The 26,518-nt window shown below is 36.5% G+C and overlaps 1 protein-coding gene and 1 long non-coding RNA gene across 2 annotated transcripts; both read left to right on the top strand.

Annotated features, from left to right (window-relative positions):
* The first annotated feature begins 560 nt into the window (after positions 1–560).
* Positions 561–18,408, top strand: LOC125247559 (junctional adhesion molecule-like). The gene is made up of 6 exons (XM_048158922.1): positions 561–648; positions 3,545–3,889; positions 3,997–4,353; positions 4,514–4,615; positions 17,520–17,621; positions 18,174–18,408. The coding sequence occupies exons 1-6, from the start codon at positions 645–647 to the stop codon at positions 18,389–18,391; spliced, it is 1,128 nt and encodes a 375-aa protein (XP_048014879.1). The 5' UTR covers positions 561–644; the 3' UTR covers positions 18,392–18,408.
* A 1,993-nt stretch (positions 18,409–20,401) lies between these two features.
* Positions 20,402–22,254, top strand: LOC125246854. The gene is made up of 4 exons (XR_007179977.1): positions 20,402–20,671; positions 20,819–20,932; positions 21,292–21,447; positions 21,957–22,254. It is a non-coding gene; the product is annotated as an uncharacterized LOC125246854 (long non-coding RNA).
* The last annotated feature ends 4,264 nt before the right edge of the window (positions 22,255–26,518 follow it).

Here is a 26,518-nt window from a genome sequence, read left to right as displayed (position 1 = left end):
AGATTTAAGTTGTAGAGACTTGGATTGTTGTGAATGATTCCCTTACCCTGGTCATGCCTCTAGTGCAACCTGCAAAAAGAGTAATATTGTCAAATGTCCCGCCATTTATTAAAGACAAAGTGATTGAAAGGGAGTTGGGAGACACGGAAAGCTTGTGTCAAAAATTTGGTAAAATCTCACTCGGTTGTAAATCACCACAGTTAAAACATGCATGTGCATACGATTTTAAATATTCAAAATGAAGAGCTTAATGTAGCCATGAAGTTTAGGATTGAGGATTTTGATTGTTATTTTTGCTACCTCAGAGTCGATGAAGTGTTTTGGTTGTGGACAAGAGGGTCATGTGTTATGCGTGTGCCCTGAGAAGAATCACAATGCAGGCGAACCAGTTAGCGTGACGGATCATGCACAAATGAGTGATAAAGTGTTTTGTGTTGATAACGATGGAATAGACCTTTATCACACTTCCTATTTCTGGTAAGCGAAGCAGTGTATCGCTATTTCCGGTCCCATTGCAATGCATTCAAAACTAATAGCTGAATTCTCTTGCCAGTGTTACTTCTATCCGGCGGCTGCAATTCTAAACAACGACACCCTTACCTCAGTTTTCAAGATTTGGAGATACAACAAGAATAGAGGAAAGCATGGGTGAGACTGATATGGCGGGATGAAGATCATTCTTTTAAAATAATATACGGTGTATGTTCGTGTGTAGTAGACCTATCCATTTCCAAACTCACCTCGCATATCTTCAACATGCTGAAAATGTTCCTATAAATATATTTCCATTAAATTGAGACACTCAGCAAGTAAACACATTTGTGAGCCCGTGAGTAGCAGTCAAGTCAATGTTTTCTGTACAGTTATTTTATTAGATAATTCCATTCTTCTTGCTCACTTGGAGGTTTGTGCTGGTATCAAAGGAGCTGCCCTTGAATGGTTTAAAAGATTAGTCCACTTTTAGATATCCATGTCTTTCTTTCGTCAGTCGAAAAGAAATGAAGGTTTTTGAGGAAAACATTCCAGGATTTTTCTCCTTATAGTGGATTTCAATGGCTACCAACAGGTTGAAGGTCCAAATGTCAGTTTCAGTGCAGCTTCGAGGGCTTTAAATGATACCAGATGAGTAATAAGGGTCTTATCTAGCGAAACGATCGGTCATTTTCGAAAAAAAAATACATCCGTTTATGCTTTATAAACAAAATATCGCCTTGAACGTACTTTCCGCTTCCGCATTCTTCATAACGCTTACGCTGAATGTCCTACGCCTTCCCTATTCTACTTACTTCTACTTACGGAACGAACGCGGTGGCAGTTTCGTTTTTTACCGTAAGTAGAATAGGGAAGGCGTAGGACATTCAGCGTAAGCGTTATGAAGAATGCGGAAGCGGAAAGTACGTTCAAGGCGATATTTTGTTTATAAAGCATAAACGGATGTATTTTTTTTCCCGAAAATGACCGATCGTTTCGCTAGATAAGACCCTTATTTCTCATCTGGTATCGTTTAAAGACCTTGAAGCTGATCTGAAACCAACATTTGGACCTTCAACCTGTTGGTAGCCATTGAAATCCACTATAAGGAGAATAATCCTGGAATGTTTTCCTCAAAAACCTTCATTTCTTTTCGACTGACGAAAGAAAGACATGGATATCTTGGATGACATGGGGGTGAGTAAATTTATCAGGAAAAGTGTATTTAAAAGTGGACTAATCCTTTAAGTCTTATCTTACAAATAGGAAGTTCAGTGTTAACTTAATATTTGGGAATATTCATCAGAGCCTGCTGCTCTATCTTGTGGTGTTCCTCAGGGATCCATTTTAGCTCCCATTCTTTTCACATTATATTAGTTTATATTACATTATATTATTTTCACATTATATCACATTAGGGTCTATTTTTAGGAAACATGGGTTGTCGTACCATTGCTATGCGGATGACACTCAAGTTTATTTACCCCTAAAACCTAATATCGATGGGCTGGAAACACTGGAAACATTTTTTTTTTTCCAGCTTCGTGTTTTAGCTAAAGTAAAACCTGTTCTATCTTTTAAAAACTTTGATAGAATAGTTCATGCCTTTTTAACATCAAGGCTAGACTATTGCAATTCACTGTATTACAGGATTAGCCAGACAGCTTTATCCCGGTTACAGATGGTACAAAATGCAGTGGCAAGACTTCTAACATGTACTAAAAAACGGGACCATATTACTCCAGTGCTACACTCTTTGCACTGGTTGCCTGTACAATACCGTGTTGATTTTAAAACTCTTTTTTTAGTATTTAAATCTTCAAATGTGTCACATTTCCGCCCACTGCTGCCTCCTTCCACTCCCCACCCAGAGGTCTCTGTTTCACCATTAAGACTTTTTCATTGCACACATGCAGTCACTTCAGTCTGGACTACATTTCCCACAATCCCTCAGATAGGCACTGATCACACTCACACCTGTTTCCCATCAGGTTCCCTTTTTAAGCTGCACTGCTTCACACACACATTGCTGAGTATTGTTTAGCCTTGTTTTCAACCTTGTCTCCTTGTTCCTTGTTCCTTTGTTAAAAGCTTACCATATGCACAAGGATGAAATGTATTGTGTGTTTTTCTTTTTATAGTGTGTGTGTGTATATATATATATATATATATATATATATATATATATATATAATATTATTATATATATATATTTTATTTATTTATTTATTTATTTTATTTTTTTAAATTGACATTGACAATTATGTCATCTGGTATCCCGGACTCGCTCTCTCGTTTCATACAAATGCAGCTGCTGCCATTTTGCAACTATTGTTTTGTTCACTGTAATGGATTAAAGATAACAAGCAGGCACACTTTTAAATCAGTTTCATCTCAGATCAATTTCTCTTTCCCCCCTAATAATTTATGTGGCGAAATGCTGTTTAATAAGTGATGTGACTGTACTGTATCTCTTAAATGTCCATCTAGTTTGAACTTGCCGCGCTAGCAACTGCTCTCTCCACGAAAGCTTTGTGTTTAAAGGGCTGATAAAATATTTAGACTCAGATCATTATGTCTAATTATTGACTTATGTGGCAAGTAGCTAGGGTTACACAATTTATCGCACAATACGAAAAATCACATTGAACTTAAACGTGAATATCGCTTTAATCGCTTAAACTCTTAGTGCGATTATGAAATCACAAAGGCTGTATTTATTTTTTATGCGCAGCTTGTCAATGAAGTGTGACTCCATATGCTAATCCATCTGAAAGTACTGTGAGTTTGAGTCACTTATAATGTACATTTGATAAGCAACACACGTTAAACATCTTTCCAGATATGAGAAGTGTCTTTTTTTTCATAAATGGTGTTGTAATGAAGCTATTTGTACAGTTGTAGAATAAATGTTGATCTTCACTACGTTTTTGGTGTTTTGTACCACTTCTTTTTTTTTTTTTAGATAATGTGATTTATTGCTCTGATGACTTTGTAATGATTTAAATAAAGTGCCTTGAAAACTCTCTCAAAAAAACCAGCCTCCTTGGCTCCCATTTCCTCTGTCTGTTAGGCTTTCAGGTGAAAGGTCCCTCCGGTCCTCTGCTTGTTCCTCTGGGAGATTCAGTGGTTCTGCCCTGTTCTGTTGACTCATTATTACCAGTGGAGCTTCTGAAGGTGGAATGGAGAAGAACAGACTCAGAGACTCTGGTGCATCTGTTTCAAGATGGTGAGAGTAGACCAGAGGCCCAGCACCAGGATTATCATGATAGAGCTCATTTCTTCACTGAGGAGATTCAACATGGAAACTTCTCCCTCCTGTTGAACAGTGTGAGAGCTGAAGATAAGGGGATTTACAGTTGTAAAGTTCACAATGACCAGGATACTGATGAAACTTTGGTTGAAATAAAATATGCTGGTAAGCTAATTGAGTTTGTGAACATTCTGGACAATATTTTCAATACAATTGTATGAAATATACTGTATTTATATCCCCTGCTTTGATATAACTGTTCATTCTTGCAGATCATTTTATAGTATCAGGATCAAATCACTCCATATCTGCGTATGTGGGCGAGGACGTCACTCTTAGCTGCTCCGTGGACTCTCACATCCCACCTGATGATATTGAAGAGGTGTCATGGAAGAAAACAGATAAAGATGAACATATCCTGGTTCTCCTCTACCAAGACCTTGAGATTAAACCGGATTCAGCACATGAGCGATACAGAGACAGAGTTGAGTTCTTCACTAATGAAATTCCTAAAGGAAACTTCTCTCTCAGACTGAAGAGTGTCAGAAGCGAGGACAAAGGAGTGTACACGTGTCAAGTGTTTGCTGGAGTTTTTTCAGCCAATGCAACTGTAGTTCTAGAACAACTGGGTGAGTCAACAGACAAATATGGAAATGTATACATTGTATTTCAATGGCAGCAGATGTTATAATCAGTCTAATATACCAGTACTTAACTGTAATGCTGTTCTGTGAATTTGGTTGAGGAGATGAAACTTTTGTGAACAGTGACTATTTCGGTTTCATTCAGGCCTTTCTACTTCACACATAATGGTGTTGATTCTCTGTATTACTGCATCAGGATCTGCACTTCTGTTCTGCTGTCTAATCTACTGCAGATCAAAAGATAAAGGTATGTTCAAAGTGTGAATTTTCTTATTCCTGCCTTGTCTTATATGGGAAAAACTTTACATTTCTGGGGGAAATTGAAAAAAAAACTATCACAGGTACAGTACACTGCAGCTCTCAGGTCCAGTACTGGTGTTAAAAGCAGTGACGTTTACTCATGTTTAGACAACACAAACTCAAAAACAATCTTAAAGTTATGGCAGTTTAATGCCTACAAAAACGACCGGTTTGGACTACAACGAGCTTCTTCCCGGGTTGGTGACATCATAAACCCTGCCCACGGGAACACGCAACAAAGGGGGCAAGGCCATGTCACACGGCATTATGGAAGCGGAAGAGTTGTCTACACCGGACGCGTCAAAAGATAATATAACCCATTATAATCAGTGATATTTTCTACACTGGATGCGGCGCTGAAGACAGCTTCCAGAATCTACACGAGTTCAATGCTGGATTTGCACAAAGGCTTTTACTGAAAGATGAAGCAGTTCCCACTTTAAAAGCAGAAGCTGCTGTTTATCGATCCCAAACTGTAAGCACGTTTTATTGTTTGTAGGCTACATGTCTTTTAAACGTATAGTTCTGTTGCTATTTTTAATGCATCAAGGACATATACAAAGAGGAACTTGTTTTTGCTAGCCACTTAGCTAAATACTATTGCATACTTCTCCAACAAAAACCAACAAACTTCTATGTTTATAGACAAACAGTTGTTCATGCTATAAATTAAATGATACCTTTACAAAAATGCGACTACTCAGTCATGTATTCGGCTACAGTAAAGCTTTAATCAGGATAAAACTGTATATTGAAAGCTAACAAACAGCAGTGACAGCATCTAAACACTTTGACACAAATACAAACGGAAATACCATTCATAAACGTCCTTTAAAAAAATGTGCTTGCAGAGGTTCTGCTTGACCCTCTTCATCATTACTGCTTAATTTGATATGGCTAATATAGACGCCATTAAGGTGCGTTCATGTCACTTCATAATTCCTGTAGTTACGAGATTCTAGCTTGTAAAAACTGTTCATGTCCCCGTAGAGTTTGTAATTACAACTTGTAAGCTGGGAGTTATCTGAAAGCTCCCAGTCTCAGATGTACCACGTGGCCGCTGTACCACCTGACCGCCGCTGTAGATTCATTTAGGCGTTGATAGTGGTGCCGCCATGGAAACGCAGTCCCAGTCCAAGGACGTAAACAGCTCCGAATATAACATCACGTGTTATCATCTCAAGATTCCGGTATATATGAGGTGGCATGAACGCAGCATATTTTACATTTCCACTGAAACACATGTAACAACTAATGGTAAGGGGCGTCGTGTTTCCGGACGCTTCAGTGAATCACAATACAATAGGCCAGCTAACCAGTCTGAGCACATTGCATATTTCGGAGGGAGTGGCTTCATAGAATGTCAAACTGGCCGTTCAAATGACAATGGAGACAGCGGTGAAGAATAAAGGTAAAATATATGAAATATATTTTTCAAACGAAGCATTAAGACATGTTAAACTGTGCCCCATAAACACAATCAAGCCTAGAATAAAACACTGAACCACTTCCCGTCCGGTGTGCAACCAGTTAACACTCCAATCCGTTCTCATAAATACTGCATGTTCAAGACTTTTGCCCAAAAAACGTCTTTATACACGCAGGTAAGTTTAAGGTTTTAAATGAGAAACAGTTGCCATCGATAATGATGCGAAAGGCATGGGAATTTTGTGCATGGTTTTCATTATCATTATCGGACGCCTTTGGAATGAGAACAGGTTGGCTTTTTTGAATGAATGTCAACAGAGGAGTCTATGACTTTAAAACAATTTCTTTATTCTACACAAAAATAAAACACATTATATATATATATATAATATATTTTCAGGCACCGATTTATGTTTCTGCCGTTGGGAGCCCAGTGCCCCAAAGTGCTATATAGCGTAGCGGACGGGCACACACTGCGGGGGCAACTGTGTCGTCGGTGAGAGAGCTGAATGATATTTGGTCTCAACATAGCTCCTAGTCAGTAGTTAGGGCCAAACATATGAATGTTGCTCTTATAGTTGTGCCATCATTGTTTAGTGATGTCATTGTGTATTCCAGGAAAACTGAGGTTGTATTGTTTGTGTTGGTTACAGCGACATTTGGCGTTTTTGGATCTGGCAATTATTAATGTACAAATTACAGGGTTTTTTTACAAATGTTAGGACACATTTCTCAATACTTAGGCCACTTTTTCAAAACTCTTCACACAGTTCTCCTAACCAAATTTCACCTTGGCCAAGCAGTTAATTTCACATTCAAAATGCACTAAATCTACCAAAACACTTCATTCATGTCTCAAATCAACTCATTCTTCCAGAACACTAGCAAAGGTTTTCACCCAACAAACACACTTTCTCAGTCATAAAATACTGACATAAAAACACTAACATCAGGTATCATTATACAATGTATTCTTTTGTAAAATTTCTTAACAAAACAAGAATAACACTGTCTATTGTTTATAATTCACTGCAGTTTGTTACATGAACCTTGTTTACATAACAGTACAAAATTATTCCGAAGTTTTCCTCTTTGAATGGATGATAATGAAATTGAAAAACGAATGCTTGTGTAGGTGTTCAGTTTCATCTAATTGCTTTGATAGTATTTGATTTTTTAGATTCAGCATATATTTCATTACAATATTACTGTAGAAATGCAGCATATTTCTGTCTTATTCAGTTTTGTATTATGTTATTGTTTTGCACATAAGTTTAACAGTTTTGAAAACAGTATGTAAGCATGTGCAAACTGGCCTGTATGTACAAAGAGTTTTGGCAGTTGTTGTGTCTGAGTGAGAAAAGAATTCATGAGATGTAGTCATTGAATGCATTTTGTGCCAAAGCAATGATAATTGATCCTCAGTTTAGCCCACATAGACTTCTGTTGTGCTCACTGTGTGAAGAGTTTTGCAAAAGTGACCCAAGTATTGAGAAATGTGTCCTAGCGTCTGTAAAAAACTGTAAGTCCAAGGAATGTTGGCAGATGAGGGTACCCTCTAACGGAGAGACGGTGGAATTTCAGAGGCGGAATTTGTGACACTACTAAAGGGCAAAGTTTAATGTCCATATGAAGAGCTCTTTTCCAAAACGCGATAAACGCCAAATTAAAAAAAAGAGTTTGTCATGCCATTTTGCTGTGTACTGAACCTATTCTCTGCTCCATCAATGTTTCATGCCAAATCGTTATATTTCCTTGTTTAAAATGTACCGCAAGATGCAGTTTCTTTCCAAAACGCTATAAGCGCCAAACATGTTTTTAGCCAAGCAGCAACCTCACCCAGTCTCTCGTGAAGCCAATACGGAAGTGACTTAAACTGCGATTCATCGACTGGCCGCTAGGGACAGGCTCCAAAAGAGAGCAGAATCTCACTGAGTCCCATGTTAAATTGGCCAAGTTTACAGCAGAAAAAAACATGTTTACAAGTTGGTTCAAATTGTGGTTTTGGTCTATACTGCTAATGTTGCCCTTCATGACAACTCTGATGGGGGTGAATTTTTTTTATAACTCATCCGTTTAAATTATATTAAGCCTTAAAGTTCTGCATAATTAAGGGCGTGGTCACTTGAGTGACAGGTAGATGCCGCTGCTGTCTGTGAGCCGTCATGTTACCTCAGTTAATTCCAGCCGCTGAATTTGGCATCTCAGCCATATTTGTGCTTGATTATTTTATACAATTATAAAATATGGCTTGCTGCATAATATTCGAGACTGATGTGTGTCTGTGTAGATGTGCATGCATGGGGAAGAAACAGAACACACGTTGTTGGATCGTGGCATTGGCTAAAAGTTTGGTTTGTGAGATTTACTACAATGACAATACCAGGAGGATATACAACTCTGACAGCACTGCTTGGATATTATAACTAAAACTGCTGCACTATTTTGAAAAAAATATACTTTGGACACGGCTCATTTGTTTGTTAGATACGATCGTATACAGTTTTACAACATAAACGCTGCTCAGACTGCATTATTTCTTGATGAACGATGACAGAGAGCAGATCATTCAGAATAAATGTGATGCAAACAATGGACAATATATAAATCTTTCATGGACAAAAAGTACTGTTTTTTGTTTTGCAATGGACACTCATATTTTACCCAAGTGCCACAGATTGGATTCATCTCGCGATCTCTATTATAAAGGTATGAAGTCCCATTTTGATTTTCCATGTTGTTATTTACACACCCAACACAAATTACTGGTGTTGGAGCATCTATATCTTAAAAAAAACACCGTAGATTGACAGTAAACCTTTAGAACTTTCTGATGATAAAACTTATCTTCATTAATAATTTAGATAGTATCTAGATAGATAGCTCCTTTGCTGCTAACATGGTCACGTCGAGCTAGGCGGGCATGGTTTCAGCAACCAGTCACATCAGCTCAAACCACCTCCCCGCCTCTTTGCCCATTTTCAGTTATCCGGGAGTGACGTGCAGCTAAGATGGCCGCGGCCTCATTTACGCATCAAAACCATAGACCAGGGGTCATCAACTATATTTGTCCAAGGGCCAGAATTTTTCTCTGCAGACACTGTAAGGGCCAGATACTCGTAATATAAAATAAAATTCGAATTGTATCCTAATATGTTATTATTTGATTAATTTATGTTATTTTTTACATATTACCTGTACTGCAGCAAGCCACCAGGGGGCGATAGCGATATTTTAGGCTTCATATTTGTGAGGCTGTCAAGCTGTCCATCACTGTCAAGCAATTGTGCGCAAATCCCAGGCAAGGAAAATTTTGACATTTGTGAAAAAATGAGCACGTGAAACAATAAAAGATGTTCAATGAGAGCAACGCGTTTATCGTCATTCTTGACTGAAGGCAGGCTATGGCACAAGCTACTTTTCAGAAGGCTTTTTTTTCCGTTAGATTTAAAAATAAATAAATATGGAACGGACCCGAATATTCGAATATTCGTTCGGTGGGTTGGTATTCGATTTGAAAATTTGACATTCGAATATTCGTTTTTTTTTTTTTTTTTTTTTGCACACCTGGGATCCCCCGCGAAACGGTTCTCATTCCCCTTGAATAAGGCCGGCGACACACTGGCTGCGTGAGCGTCTCAGCTGTGTGGCGTGTGCGTTTTTATTTCGGCTCCCATATTTAACAGGTTGGAGTTTGCACACTGAGACACGCGTCTCAGGCGCGCTCGAGCCACGCGGAAAACGCGTGCATGCTAGAAATAGAACCGACGCGTGTTCCAGCAACGGGAGTGTTCTCTGGCTAGAGCGCAGAACAGCGGAGTTTGTATGGACCGAAGTGCGTGTCTGAGCTTGTGTTTTGTTGCTTTGACATTGTGGAAAATAGAATAATAGAAACAAAATGTATTAGCATTTTTACCCGTTATTATCAATCTAAATTAATCTCGTTTTTAATTTAACTTAATTTCGTTTTTCTTTATTTAAATTTCGTTTTTTCTTTATTTAAATTTCGTTTTTCTTTATTTAAATTTCGTTTTTTCTTTATTTAAATTTCGTTTTTCTTTATTTAAATCTACCCTTACTGTGCCAATTTGTTAGTCAGAAAAATAGACTACCTTAAAAGTATTGCTTAATTTAACAGACCTGTGTGTGTGCGTTTTATATCACTAGTGCAGTGTCCGTTCTCGGAGCATAAGCCCTGCCCGTGTGAGGTGGGCCGCTTCCCGCTCGCGCTGTTCTGACTGTAGTTTACTAAAAGTTTATTAATTCTGAATGTGTCGCGTCTCGCGTGTCCATCTATATTGCACCAAATGCGACACTGCACTGCCTTGTGAAGTCGACTGAACAGTTCTCGAAATAATAAAAATGCAAACGGACATACAGACACAGATTCCTGCCTTTATTAGAGAGAAAATATGTTCAGCCCCTCTCTCCGAAGAGTCGATGTTCATTACTACCGAAGCTTCGAAGCTCAAAAAATGGTATTTGGACCAGCCCTAAACTTTTTCCTCTTACAAGGCTATTCCTGAATTCAGTATTATTCTGGGGGCCGGATGGAAATCTCTGGCGGGCCGGATTTGGCCCGCGGGCCGCCAGTTGACGTTGCATGCCATAGACTGTAAAAAAAAAGATGGACAACGCGACGCCGCTTCCTTCCATTGTATTGAACTGAAGCCATAACGGACGCCGATGGGCGCTGACACGTTACGCAAAAACATCAGTTTGGAACCTGGGCATGCGCAGAAGGAATCGTCAGTGGAGCCCAGAGGCGGAGTCGCGGTATCAAACTTCTGCCCAGACGACTGCGTCATCATTGATGTATTTTAAATAGGCTATATAAACTGTACGTAATTTAAAATTCTACCTATAAAATAATAGGCTATTCTGTTTCTAGAGCAATAATATTTTTGAAACAGCAAATTCAGTAGATAAACTCAATATAATATGCCACTAGAAACAACTCTAAAATGTCAGAAACGGTCCTGCCATTTTAAATAAAATGTTTAAACTAACGTTACAGGAGATCAATTGCTGTAGACAGTGCTCTATAATTAATTAGAGTAGGCTATCATTAGTTTTATCCTGCTAATTATTATTTTATACCCATAAAAATAATTAGTAACTGCCAGATAACGATCACCTGCTTTTTTCCGTCATGGCTAACCTTAGGCATGTTATCTTAACTAATAACGTTTATTAATTAGCTTATGAAGCCCACATTTAACGTTACAGAGAAAAGCTCAGATATCCGTCAGATCCTGTAGGTCAGTCAGTACAGTTTACTGCTGAGCTCAATTTGTCATTGTGAAATAACACAGAAACTGAAAATTAAGTTATTTATTTATCTTCACTCTCCCCTCGAAGCCCCGACTGTCCTCAGACAAGCTGTCAATCAACTGTGAATCATGACGACACGCCCTGTTTCTATAGACCTTATGTAGCCCCGCCCCTTTTCAGCGCTGCGCTCGTTGTCTTTTGACTTCCGGCTTGTATTTCCACAGCGATCGTATGTATTTATGAATGAACTGCTCATTTTAAAATCTTCCCGTTCTACTGACATTTGTTAAGACACCCGCTTTAAACATTACAATGGTCATGATAACTTTTGTTAACTCTACAACACGTAAATCCACTTCACCAGCTAATTCTTCTTCAACAGCCATGCCATAGAAATATACAGGGCTATCGCGAAAACGGAAGTTCAAAGACAATATTCTAAAGATGGCGGCGCGCATGTTTCTCTGGAAAATAAGGTCTATAGCACCAAATTGCTAGCTAAAATCAAACTTATCACAAAAACGAACAATTGAATATAAATCAGCGTGATAACAACTACCTTAAATGACCAAAACTATCTTTCGGAAAATTTTATTTGAAGCATAATTTATTTTTATGTTTTAACTTAAGTCTCATTCGTCTGCATTGAGCGGGCAGGGTTTATGACCTGTACTGCATCCAGCCTCCAGGGGGCGATCAAAGAGCCCGCAGCTTCACTTTTCAGGACATATGAGCATAGACAGTAAAAGAAATGGACACAGCGACCCCATTGGAACTCAATTGAGACAAGTGAAGCCCATTTTTAGCGATTTTTAGCACTTCCGTTTCTGACGCGCAGACTCAAACTAAGCTTGATGACGTCAGCAACCTGTCTGACAGATCTAAATCTTCTAGTAGCTGTGCGTGCAAACTGCCATCGTTAATCTTGCAGAGACGGCGAGCTTGAGCGGGGAGTTCTTTGGCGTTAACACACTGAATTAACAAAATACCACCTATAACACAATACTTAGATGTCTTGAATGATGATCAGAAGTTTCCAAGGTCGAAGTATCACAGCTTTCCAGAAATAAGGGCTCAGACTAGCCAGGTGTATATAAGGTTACGTTAAGTGCAAGCAAGCTGAACTCGAACGCTCAATGACGCATCAGAATAAACTCACATATGTCTGTGTGTGTGTGATTTTGGAAATCAAATCATATTGTATAGTAATAACATAATATAATATAATAACATAATATAATATAATAATATTATAATAATTATATATCATATCATATTACGCTATATATAATTACAATATGACATCTTACATTAAAACATTATAGGCCTGACAAAAGAAGTGGCTAAAATCGACTTTTATTATTATTATCGACTCTGAAATTATAGCCTATTTTTGGATTGTAATCGTTTGCCTTTCTGCAGTACTTAGTCATTTTAGTTAGTTTAGTTAGCTTATTTTGAACACACACACACATATAATATATATATATATATAATATATATATATATATATATATATATATATATATATATATATAAATAACAGATAACAAAGAACATGTACAATCATCCAAAATTATTAAAAGTGATTCAAATAGCACATGCACACATACATGCATAAACGCACACATTAAAAAAATGTTCGTTTCCTTCTATCTACATCAAACCGAATAGTAACCCATCCAAAACAGACATATATAATCTCAGGAACCATACTGTCAGTATACAATATCCCCTCGAGTCATTTTCGTATCGATTCAATATAGGCTGTTCATTTATAGTCTCTTAAAATTGCTTATTGTTCTACATGATTTCATCTCTTCACGTAAAACATTTGCCCATAGGCTAATATTCAAATAATTGTGAGCTAGGTGTTAAATCATGCAGTTTTGGCTAATAAATCATGGTCAAAAACACTTGAACAAAAAACTATTTTCTTTATTTCACGTTATGTAGGCTATGACATTTTGTAGATGGCTTCCGACCAGGATGAAGGGGATCACATTCATCTTCAAGCGTAGATCTGTAAATAAATAAAGGAACGTTAACCGCGATTGACATTGAGATTTTTCTTACACTGCCTGTATAATTTCCTGATAATTTCTCCATTCCCCGTCAATATACCGGCCGTTACCCATACTTCATTATTTAATGAAGTAGATAAATTATTAAAGTTCGTGGATAAAAGCTACTTCATATGTATTCACTTGCCACATACCGAATTATTTCCAATTCCCCAAAAACGTTGTTGAAATATTTTGTCCCGTTGCTTTTATGGACTCTATATCTATGGGCTTCTCTCTTGACGTCTCCCCGATTGCCTGCGAGCTTCTCCTCCTGTCTGTACGGTAATTTCTCTACTGTGCGACAGAGAGTCCAGTGGTTATGACGCAATCGTTAGCCTATTTTTACAAAAACTGTTTCTACGGGGCCATAATGTAACATAGAAGGTAATGGAGCCCTTTATACATTGTCGTGTATCTTTAGAAATAAATAATGGACAAATGGAGTCTTTAAATGCCTCAGATGTAAAGTTATTCGCTGTCAAAGTGACGCCAAAATGAATGGGAGTCAATGGGATGCTAACGCAAGTGAAGTTCTGCTACAAGATGGCGGCACGCGGCCGACTTCAACTTCCGGTCGACTTCCTTCCCGCTTGCATATGAGGCACACCCGGTCAAAACTGCTGTTCAGAAATCTATGGGTGACGTCACGGACACTACGTCCATATTTTTTTACAGTCTATGTTTTTAGCCTAAATGCGATATATCCTCCTCTCGCCAATCAGAATTCGGCGAGCGTTCAATGCAATCTAACATGGCGTTTCTTTGAAGCGAGGGAGTTTGTTTGTGCTCAGTCTTCAAAATGAGTGCTTTAAACTCTATTAACTCTTTTGATGGCCTGGATGAGCCAGTGAGACCTACACCTGGGGGCTGGAGTCCGGAGCGCCAACTCGGCTCGGTTCCCGAGATAGGTTCATTTGAATGGCTCGGCTCGCCTCGCCTCGTATGTGCGCAAGTGTGTAACATCGTATCAGGCGATCAACCTGTTCAGTAAACTGTTTAAAACATATAGTTACCCGATCAGTACTGAGATTCTAGATGATTTTATATAAAAAGACTAAGAAGAGGTGCTCAACTCACGGCTGCTTTATAAGAGGCTCGCCTCGTGTGTGTGTGTGTGTGTGTGTGCAATTGTGTGACATCGTGTCAGGCGATCAAACAGTTCAGTAAACTGTTTAAAACATATAGTTACCCAATCAATACTGAGATTCTAGATGTTTTTATATAAAAAGGCTAAAAAAAAAGGATGGATTTGAAACAAAAAAAAAAAACTTTGAATTTATAATCAACAAAATTGTTATTTCATTTAACAATCATTGTTTAACATGTTCAGACTGAGGCAATAGACAATTTTAACAGGACAAATTGAATATTAACAAAATGTATAGGTCTAGGTAAAAAAAATGTCATTTTCTTGAAAACTATTAAAATGGATTTATAGCGTTTTGGAAAAGAACTCTTCATATATTCCTGCAAAACATCGGATTGGAGTTTGGTGGAGCTGATATGCAGCCATGCGCTCCCTTGACACTGACTAATCAGTTAACTGCTTGTTTCAAACATTTCTAAAAGTAAGACATTTGATAAAAATCCTTAAAACAAGGTAAACTTACTTTGACCAACTTTGGAACAAGCCACTGGCCAGTTTTGGAAAACATGTATTGTGTGTTCTGTAGTGGAATACATTTCACTACAAGTAACCCTCCCAACCCTCTCTCTCTCAATTCATACATTTACAAGGTCACATTGTAAAGTGTACACAGTTACAAAGTACAGTATCATTTTTGCTTAAAGGATTAGTCCACTTTTAATTAAAATTTCCTGATAATTTACTCACCCCCATGTCATCCAAGATGTTCATGTCTGTCTTTCTTCAGTCTAAAAGAAATTAAGGTTTTTGATGAAAACATTTCAGGATTTTTCTCCATATAGTGGACTTCAATGGGCACCAAACGGTTGAAATTACAGTTTCAGTGCAGCTTCAAAGAGCTTTAAATGATACCAGAAGAGGAATAAGGGACTTATCTAGCGAAATGATCGGTCATTTTCTAAAAAAATACAACTGTATGCTTTATAAACACAAATTAACGGCTTGCACGTGCTTGCACACCCTATTCTACTTACGGAACAAACGCGGCGCCAGTTTCGTTTTATTTTCTTCGTTTTTTTACCATAAGTAAAATAGGGAAGGCATAGGACATATGGTGTAAGCGTTTTGAGGAATACGGAAAGCAGAAGCACGTGCAAGGCGATCATTTGTTTATATAAAGCATATACAGTTACATTTTTTTCAAAAATGGCCGATGGTTTCGCTAGATAAGACCCTTATTCCTCGTCTGGTATCGTTTAAAGCTCTTTGAAGCTGCACTGAAACTGTAATTTTGACCTTCAACTGTTTGGGCTCCACTGAAGTCCAATATAAGGAGAATGTTTTCATCAAAAACCTTCATTTCTTTTCAACTGAAGAAAGAAAGACATGAACATCTTGGATGACATGAGGGTGAGTAAATTATCAGGAATATTTTATTTGAAATTGAACTAATCCTTTAAGCTAAGAGTAAGGGCGGGTTTGACCTCGTTTCTATGGATGATGTCCACAGTGATTGGCTGATGGGGGAGGAGTCTCTGTCAGCGATCATAGAAATATTGTAGAATGAGGTATCTTGTTGCCATATTCAAATAAAGATTTTTAATAAAAATGTTGCCATATTCAAATAAAGGTTTTTAATAAAAATGTTGCCATATTCAAATAAAGGTTTTAAAATGTAGGCTAAGTGTCACTAATTAAACTAGTATACGTTCAGTTAATTGCCAGCCTCTTACATGTCTGGGTCTCAAGAGAATGCAGAATTCAAGCGACAAAATATGTTTTATAAACAAAGTTTGGGAGGAGAGCGTTCAAACTGTCTAACTGTCTTTGGGTTTGGTTTAAATTCCAAGCTTGGAGTCCTCGATCCCCTTGGACAGCACACCAAATACCCTTATATTTTTTACTCTATTTGATCATTTGTAAGTGTGAACTCATGAAAACCACTGCCACAGGTAATCAGACATTGTTTATTTATTTATTAAAGATTTAATTTTGGGGTCTTATCGTAGATTTAAATCTATAAATCAAAATATGTATTGCATTTATGAAGAAAGTTCAGCACCCAAGGCTCTATCACTACTGCAGTGTCTTTGGCTGGATTAGGTGACTCAGGAGTGACTCAGGAGTCCTCTTGACTACTCCTAGCGTTTCACAGACTTAGGAGCTAGTTTTAGTGCTAAAAAGCGTTGTAAAATACTCTTAGAGCAAAATTTTAGGAGTCCTAAAATTAGGATTGACACGGCCATTATTTTTAAGAGTTTCTCCTAAATCGGCAAGTTAGGAGCTACTTTTAGCCTTAAGATGTTTTGTGAATACGGCCCCTGGTGTAGTAAGAAAGTTTCCATGTTTCAGTTTCATGGCTGTGCGAAAATTCAGTGCAAACAGTGAGTCACAAATGAGGGCTTTTCACACTTGAAACCCTGGGACATTGTAAAATCCTGGGTAAATGGAATTCTGGATTTTATTGCTTCACGTTTCACACTGCTTGTACTTTACCATTCATTCCACCCAATGACTGCAAGGTGCTCAGAAAGCAAACTCTCAGTCTGATTGTATTTTGCTGTATTTTTGGCACTCCTGTAATCCAGTGTTGGCACTGGTAAATTTTTATTCAGCAATGTTTACACTATGTATTTTTATATCCAATTGCAAAAGCTTAGTTTCATTTTACTGCACAGTTGTTTTCTGGAGGTGTACCGAAATTTTTAATTTCTATGACATTGCAGAGGTTTATTTTTCATGTTATATCAAGTGTACAGTTTCTTTTTTTTTTTTGGTTCTTTATCACTCTGTGTTTCCTTTTTCTGTTTAGAAGAAAACTGAGCAGCTAAACATCCTTTATAAAAGCTTTACAAGGCATAAATAGTCCTCACTTTAGATAAAGTTAACTGACAACTACTAAATGCTTTATAACTACCTGAAGTAATCATGAATTACAGTAGGAATATATGTAAATGCACCATTTACTTCTCTGACAGTCTGTATTTCCATTTCAGACACCACCGCAAGAAAACATGTCGGGACTCTGGGGTGTTTTCATGTGATTCTTCCAAATATCATTTTATTTTTTGCTTTTGTCCTCTGGGGTGTTATTGAAGGTGAGTGTTTCTGTGTTCCCAGATATACAGCGCATCCAGGAAAGTATTCACAGCGCTTCACTTTTCCCACATTATGTTATGTTACAGCCTTATTCCAAAATGGATTAAATAATCGCAATTAGATTATTTTCCAAAATCGTTCAGCCCTACTCAAGGATGATCAGTGGAAACAGGATGCATCTGAGCTCAATTTTGAGTGTCATGGCAAAGGCTGTGAATACTTATGTACATGCATATTTATTTTTAATTTTTAATAAATTTGCAAAGATTTCAAACAAACTTCTTTCACATTGTCATTTTGGAGTACTATTTGTAGAATTTTGAGGAAAATAATTAATTTGTAACATAACAAAATGTGGAAAAAGTGAAGTGCTGTGAATACTTTCCGGATGCACTGTATTGCCAAACTATTGACACAAAATTAGAAAGACAGTGTCATTCTGACACCTTATTTGAGGTCTCAACAACAAGCATAAAATGCATAAAAGTGCATGCCAGTGCATCGTGATTAATGTTAGATTCTAATCATAAAACGATCTGGTTTAATTTTAGGATCTCTGTACGAGACCACCCTTTGCTGTACTCTGCAAATTCTGAGGCCTCTGATGTTGATTTGGATTGCACCATATTTAAAGGACTTCCCAGGTGTGTGTGTGTGTGTGTGTGTGTGTGTGTGTGTGTGTGTGTACTTGTATTTATTATTATACTTTGTCGGGTCTTTTACTTGGACCCAACAAGGACAAAATCTTTTATATGAGACTAAATGTTGACTCAGTATACTATCGTCCTTCCCTTCCCTGCACCTAAACCTACCTGTCACAGGAACCTAACATAATTCTAACAATCTTACTTTCTTTTATATATATATATATATATATATATATATATATATATATATATATATATAAAACAATGTTATTGTCAGGAAACATACTAGAGAGACTGGTAAGTATAAATAATGGCAATGGCTAAGGCAATGGTATTAGATGAAATATATGACAGATGAGTTGGAAGCAGATGGAGACCAACAGAAGGGTGAGTTGCCACACACACAAACACATGTTATCAGTCATTGATGATAATACAGTATATAAATAACTTTCCTTTCTTTCTTTTGTAGGACAAGCACACAGAGCTTGGAAGGAGACACAGAGCTGGAGACTGGAGATCGGAGACTGAAGATAGGAGATTCGGGTGAGGAGACAAACAGCAGGTAGGTAGACTTCAGGTGAGTGATAATACAGGAGGACATCAGGTGAGTCTAAGACGAGACTAGACATACCCTGTATCCCAATATGCATACTAACCACCCTAAATAGTATTGAATATTACTAATATCACATACTATTTAGGATGAATAGTATGCACATTGACACTCAGGCAAAGTGTGTGTGTATGATGTGCATGGTATTTATAAGACTTTTTTTTAATTACGTTAGGTTCCTGTGGAGGATAGGCTTAGTTATAGTGTAGGGAAGGGCCATACTATACTGACTTTTAAGATTTTGTCAAACATTCTCATATGTGACGCTGGACCACAAAACCAGTCGTAAGTTGCACGGGTATATTTGTAGCAATAGCTGACATTGTGTGGGTCAAAATTATCGATTTTTCTTTTATGCAAAAAATCATTAGGATATTAAGTAAAGTGTAGTCCCTATAAACTGGAGTGTACCGCCAGCTGGTGCCACCAAGCAACGAAAACATTAATAATCATATTTTTCAAAACTACTGCCTTGAAAATAGGTCTCGTTTGAAAGCTTAGAGTCTGAACTTTACAATGCATGTAGCCAATTTGATTAACTCCTAAGTAGTGCTGAGTTATTTGCTGATAAATAGAAAAAAATGTTTTCATAATTTATCTAAAAAAAATATGTAGATTTCAAGTGGCATTTTTACTCATAACTGTCTCATACTCATGAACAGATTGTAGAAAATGGCACAGCATTATTTAAAGCAGATTCTCGTGATTAAAATGAGTCCAAAATCAACATAATCCCTTGACATATCACAAAATATTCCTCATGGATTTTAATTGTTTATCCCTTGACTCCCCCTAATGGGCAAAGGACAAAAAGGCTACCTTGGTTCCAAATGCTGTAACTTTTGATTACTTTATGCTATCACCACATAATTTGATCCAGATATAGATCGCATGTAGGAGAACTTCATCAAAAAATTATTTTCCTCCTATCTTATTGTCTTCCTAAATTATTGTATGTCAAATAATAATGAATGATAGGTAAAATTATAATAAAAATTATATATATATATATATATATATATATATATATATATATATATATATATATATATATATTTTTTATTAATTTTCTCATTTTTTAATTTTATAATTTTATGTTTGATTTTATCAGCAGTTGCTCAGAAAGAAAATGCTGAATTGTAATGTAATTTATATTTTCTAAAAATGTAAAAAGTGTTCTATCAACGATACCAACCTTTTGACTCTTCTTGCTACAGTTTTGGAGTTTTTTGTGTTTGTCACTCAGAAAAAAAAACAACAACTCCAAAAATGCCTTCAGGTCTTGAAAGGCAATTTTCTCAATATTTCTATTTTTTTTGCACCCTCAGATTCCAGATTTTCAAATAGTTGTATATGACCAAATATTGTCCTATCCTAACAAACCATACATGAAGCTTAATCATTCAGCTTTCAGATGATGTATAAATCTCAATTTCAAAAAACTGACCCTTATGACTGATTTTGTGGTCCAGGGTCACATATATGATTTTGAAGATGTTGTCTTTGTGGGGTCCGACTCATTACGTTGTAAATTCCACATCTTACTATGTTAGTGGGGTTATTTGGACCCCACAAAGTAATATAAACAAGGATGTATATATTTGTATATATTGTATTATTTCTTTTATGTAAATGTGAATTTTAATATGTTCAGTTTTATCACTGCTGCTAACAGGACATTTTAACATCATCAAATCATTTCTTTTTACAGATAATATTAGAAGATGGATTAAATCTTCAGTCCTTAACTTAGATTTAGCTGTTTTTGCAATAGTTTACTATTCAGGTTTGTAAATCCAAATATTTCACAACATTCATCATATGTTATCATATTTATAAATATACAGTGTTTTTATTAGTCACAACACATATGGTTTTTAATAAATTATATTAACATGACAGATCCTGTTTATTTTATGTTCTTGTGAGACAGGTTTTTTTAGACGGAATTGGGAAAGGACTATACGTCTTGAAGAGACTGACAAAGTGGGAATAATTACTTTGTTTGGAGTATTAGTTTTTCTCTGCATCCTCTACATCATTAGGCGTGAGTTTTTCTGATTTATTTCTATTTATTTTTCTAATTTAGAAATGTACGAAGTGTGATGAAATTGTATTTATCAGACTCCCGTTATTCATCAGTTTTTGTAGAAACCTCTTTGAGAATTTTATTTCTGTTGGTAGTGATATACATATAGTGTGTTGGTGAGACTGACTCTGAGTAATCTTTATTTTCACAATAATCCCCATGGACAAATGTTTGTCACTTCCTGTGTCTTCCTGTCATCTTGCTGTTGATTTTTAAGTTTTGATGATCACAGTGTTAAGCCTCTAATGTTAAATCACTATGCTTAACACAGATATGAATAAAACATTTACATGTTTACTTTGAATTTTGTATTACAGAGCTGACTAAACTCAGAGAGCAGAAGATGCCATGGCATGGAGAGATAGTGAAATGGATATCTGCTAAATTTGAATATGTTGCTGTAGTGTGCATGTATTTTCTGATTTGGTTTCAATACATCTTCCTGATGTTTGGATTTGGACTCACTAGTGGAGGTTAGTGACTTTATGTGGTTTCTTTTTTTCAAACAAACAAACAATAACTTTTATATTGAACTAACAGTAGAATGACAGCAAGATTTAATATTAATGTGGTGATTGCTGTTGTGTGGTTGAAGTTTTTATTTTAATTTTAAAAAAAGCATCTCTACACTTACTGAGTACGGAAAATATTGGTAACACTTGGGTATGGGGAACACCTATTCACTATTAACTATGATTTTTGCCTCAAACTCCTAATTACTGCTTATTAATAGTTAGTAAGGTAGTAGTTAAGTTCAGGTATAGAGTAGGATTAAGGGATATAGAATAAGATCATGCAGAATAAGACATTAATATGTGCCTTGTAAGTAAACAGCCAATATCATAGTAATATGCAAGCTAATAAGCAACTAGATAAAAGTGAGAATTGGACCCTAAAATAAAGTGTTACCAAAATAACTGTATACGTTTATGATTTACAACTACTGAATAATCAGATTTGAATCTTTTATTATGCTTTTCAGTAAAGCCCAAAGTGTTTGATGGTCCAATTTTCCCTGTGCTGTTTTTTTTGACATTTTCTTGTTTGAATGGAATAAGGAAGAGAGAGAAAAGCTGTAAGTATGTGATTAATCCTTTATCTCTGTTATAACTTCATGAGTAAATCTGTATCCAAAAGTAACGCCAGTTTAATTTATTAGAGATAAATTATTGAAAACTTCTAAAATCTGTCAAATCAGTATTTCAGTCTTTATCAGAATTAGGGGCGTTGCAATATATCATTGTTGACGATAATCATGATATTTTAAAAATTAAATATCTATACTGTGTTAATTAGAGCTGTCACAATAAATTGTGATAACCATAAACTATAAAATGAGAAGTGCACAATGTTAAACTCACGTGTAATTTGTTTCATTCATACTCAATGCCGTTGGGTGCACTCACACACAAGTGAGACTGTTAGAAGTGTTACGAGCCCCCTTAAAAGGTCCAGGGCAGCGGCCCGCCAGCAATAATATCTGGCCCATGCCATTAATGAGCTTATTCAAGTCCTCCTTTATTTTTTGAGTTATTTTATCCATTCCGCATCTCCCACATATGTGCGTTTTAGCAAGGTGGTCTGTATTGCAAGTTGGTGAATGAAGATACTTGCCAGGTTATGTGTCACTACTCTGCTTTATTAATTTATCCAGTGTAAAACCCAGACACCGACACACAAATGTGGCTTTTTTATTAATGACTGTCATACTACAGGATTTACCACAGAGTAATAGCTCACTACCAGTTACAAAGACACTGGAACAGTCTGTCACAGGCAATTCTAGTTGCTTTTTTCATCAATTAATGTGGTTACACGTGGTCCGCAGTTGTGAGGCCTGTTGGATGTACTGCCAAATTCTCTGAAACACCTTTGGAGGCAGTAGAGAAATGAACATTCAATTCACGGGCAACAGCTCTGGTGGACATTACTGCAGTCAGAATGCCAATTACATGCTCCCTTCAAAACTTGCGACATCTGTGGCATTGTGCTGTGTGATAAAACTGCACATTTTAGAGTGGCCTTTTATTATGGCCAGCCTAAGACACACCTGTGCAATAATCATGCTGTCTAATCAGCATCTTGATATGCCACACCTGTGAGGTGGATGGATTATCTCGGTAAAGGAGAAGTGCTCACTAACACAGATTTAGACAGATTTGCGAACAATATTTGAGAGAAATAGGCCTTTTGTATACATAGAAAAAGTCTTAGATCTTTGAGTTCAGCTCATGAAAAATGGGGGCAAAAACAAAAGTGTTGCATTTATAATTTTGTTCAGTGTAGTTGTTTTTCAAAATCATAGGTGGGGATAAACAAAGCTTCAAGAGGGGACCAGGCCAAAATAACAAACAAAAGAACAATCTTACTAGAAGGAGGTTTGAAATAAAATTGGCGTCCACCTCCCTACCAAAGATATATTCCATGAAATTAAAAATATGTAACTGGTTTCAATTTGAGAACGCTTAAAGGGTTAGTTCACCCAAAAATGAAAATAATGTCATTTATTACTCACCCTTATGTCGTTCTACAACCGTAAGACCTTCGTTCATCTTCACAACACAAAGAAATCCTATGGCTTAGTCAGGCCTCTGTTGCCAGCAAGATAATTAACACTTTCAGATGTCCAAAAAGGTACTAAAAACATATTTAATGCGAGTACAGTGGTTCAACCTTAATATTATAAAGCAACGAGAATACTTTTTGTGCAGCAAAAAAAAAAAAAAGACTTTTCAACAATATCTAGTGATGGCTGATTTCAAAACGCTGCTTCGAAGCTTTACGAATCTTTTGATTTGAATTAGTGTTTTGGAGTGCCAAAGTCATGTGATTTCAGTAAACAAGGCTTCATTAAGTCATAAGTGTTTCAAAATGTCAGTAGTTTACGTGATATTTTCATGTGAGTATAGTGTTTCAACCTTAATATTATAAAGCGACGAGAATATTTTTTGTGCGCCCAAAATTATTATTATTTTTTTTTTTACAAATAACGACTTTTCAACAATATCTAGTGATGGCCAATGTCAAAACACTGCTTCATGAAGCTTCGAAGCTTTATGAATCTTTTGTTTTGAATAAGTGGTTCAGAGCGCCAAATGTGATTTCAATAAATGAGGATTCGTTACGTTATGAGTGTTTTGAAATTTCAGTAGTTAACGTGACTTTGGCAGTTTTGATATGCGATCTGAACCACTGATTTGAAACAGAAGATTCGTAAAGCTTCGAAGCTTCATGAAGCACTGTTTTTTTCGGCCATGGTTAAATTCTTTTTGTTTTTTGCCGCAAAAAAGTGTTCTCATCGCTTTATAATATTAAGGTTGAACCACTGTAGTCACATCAACTGTTTTAAATATGTTTTTAGTAGCTTTCTGGACATCTGAAAGTGTTAATTATCTTGCTGGCAATAGAGGCCTCACTAAGCCATCGGATTTCATCAAAAATATCTTAATTTGTGTTACGAAGATGAGCAAAGGGTTTTATATATTTTCAATTCGCTGTTATCACATAGCTAACTAAATGCCTCTTCAATTCCATACATATTCAGAGACAGGAGAAGAGAAAAATCTGATGATGTACAGACTTTTCTAAACTCAACGGAACTTTACGTTTTAATCCAACATAAGCCATGATTCTTTCACCACAGGGTGTCAGCGCTCCACTAGTGATCGTGATGCTGCAGTGTGAGACGGGATGAATAAGATCAGAATAAACATAATATTTTAGTCACTATTCTGTGCCTTTTTTTCACTGACAATCATTTGTATGTAATTCACACATTTATGCCAAAATTCCTAATATTCAAAGCACTGCCATTGCGTTATTCTTTAAGATTAATTAAATATTTAACATCGTTAAGGCAGTTAACACATTCATTCAACTATTTTAAATACTGGAATAAAAGAGCACCAAAGTTTGATTAATTATAACTCTTATATGAAAAGTAAGTAATACTGCTGTTTAATCGTCGGCTTGGTTTGTTTGTGCATATCTTGTATTCTCTTCTGCTCCTTTACAGTCAGAAGCAGCTAGTGTGCAATGCTAAAGGCACTAGTGGACTTACAGTGATCGTCATTCTGTTAACAGATTGTCAGAGGGAAATCAGCAATGCTTGACAGTTGTAACTTGTTTTGTTTGCAGTGCAACTGTAACGTAAAATAGTCCAGCCATCGTGATAATGAATTGTCACGCATAGTTACTACACTTACAGTAAAATCATGCACTTAAAGGTGCTACAGAGGATGTATTCAACGACTGAGAAAGCAAAGACTGTTACTGAGTTTTTGAAATGAGCGCATGCGTAAGAACAGCCCCCCTCCTTCACAGCTCATTTCGGGGGAACGCCTCCCAAAACTCGTGCACGAGTATTGGAACACGAGTGTTTGTTTACCACCAGCATTCGCTATGTCGTGTTGGTGGATTCATTATGTCGGACTCACCGCAGGTAACTCATAATCTGCAGTTGTTACTCCTGACAAAAACATTGCATGCGGCGCCTGTGGAAAGTTACTGGAGCGCGCACGAGATTGGCTGATGTTTTTAAGGCCCTACCTCGTGCACAGATGATGTATATTAATATTATTACTTTCAGTGCACCTAATAAATAGTCTTTTATCAGTTTGTAAAGACAGTTTCAAGTAACATTGCAAAAATGTATACCAACGGACACCAACACAATTAAGCGTCAATTAATATTTATTTACTTAATTTAATAACTGTAGTATTGTAAGGGTAGGTTTATATTTATAGTTTTATAAACTATAGATATGTGAATTATAGGCTACACATTTGTATGGGTGTGTTAATAGTGCTGGCGTAGTTTTCTAATAAGCTACATGAATCAGGCTTTGCATGAGAGAATAAAAGAGACAACACTGTAGCCATGTGTTTAGTGCTATATATGCCGCAGCTGTGCAAGTGCATCCTTGCAGGTGATCCGAGTTCAAGTCCCATCTTGAACTTCAGGCATTTCAATCCAGCATGATAGTTTGGTCAAAACCTCCAGCTTTATATTTGTCACAAATAAAAACATTTAAAATATACATATAATATATTGATTTGACACACTTTTCAAAGATTTGTTATTCATTGTCTGTCATTTTATTGTCATTTTTTTTTCACGGCCACCCGGACGCGCTGGATCTCTTTCAACAAATTACTTTTTCTCCCTCACTGACACATGCCGGGTCTCTCTCGTGTATCAATTCAGGGAATAAACACTTTATATTATATTGTATATGGTATACTATGCCAATGTGTGTCATCCACAACAATAACAAAAACTGTAACAAATTGTTTAGCCTTTGTTCCTGAATTGATTGCCTTGTTTTTCGAGGTTGATTGCGAATATTTGCTTTGTATGCCCTGCTCCACTCGCTTCCATTTCTACTAACTGGGATGCCTACAATAGGCCTACAATATTTAAAAACGATTTTCTCACAATTTACAAATAGTTGGAAACATTTGGAATATTTTAAAGGTGCCCTAGATTCAAAAATTGAATTTACCTCGGCATAGTTAAATAACAAGAGTTCAGTACATGGAAAT

This window comes from Megalobrama amblycephala, linkage group LG15, assembly GCF_018812025.1.
Source record: "Megalobrama amblycephala isolate DHTTF-2021 linkage group LG15, ASM1881202v1, whole genome shotgun sequence".
Taxonomy (NCBI): Eukaryota; Metazoa; Chordata; class Actinopteri; order Cypriniformes; family Xenocyprididae; genus Megalobrama; species Megalobrama amblycephala.
This window is presented reverse-complemented; position numbering and strand designations above follow the sequence as displayed.

Excerpts from the sequence above, each read along its gene's own strand:
- LOC125247559 (XM_048158922.1), top strand. Across the intron at positions 3,890-3,996 it reads GGTTGAAATAAAATATGCTG|ATCATTTTATAGTATCAGGA; the intron begins GTAAGCTAATTG and ends TCATTCTTGCAG. Across the intron at positions 17,622-18,173 it reads CCTCTGGGGTGTTATTGAAG|GATCTCTGTACGAGACCACC; the intron begins GTGAGTGTTTCT and ends GTTTAATTTTAG.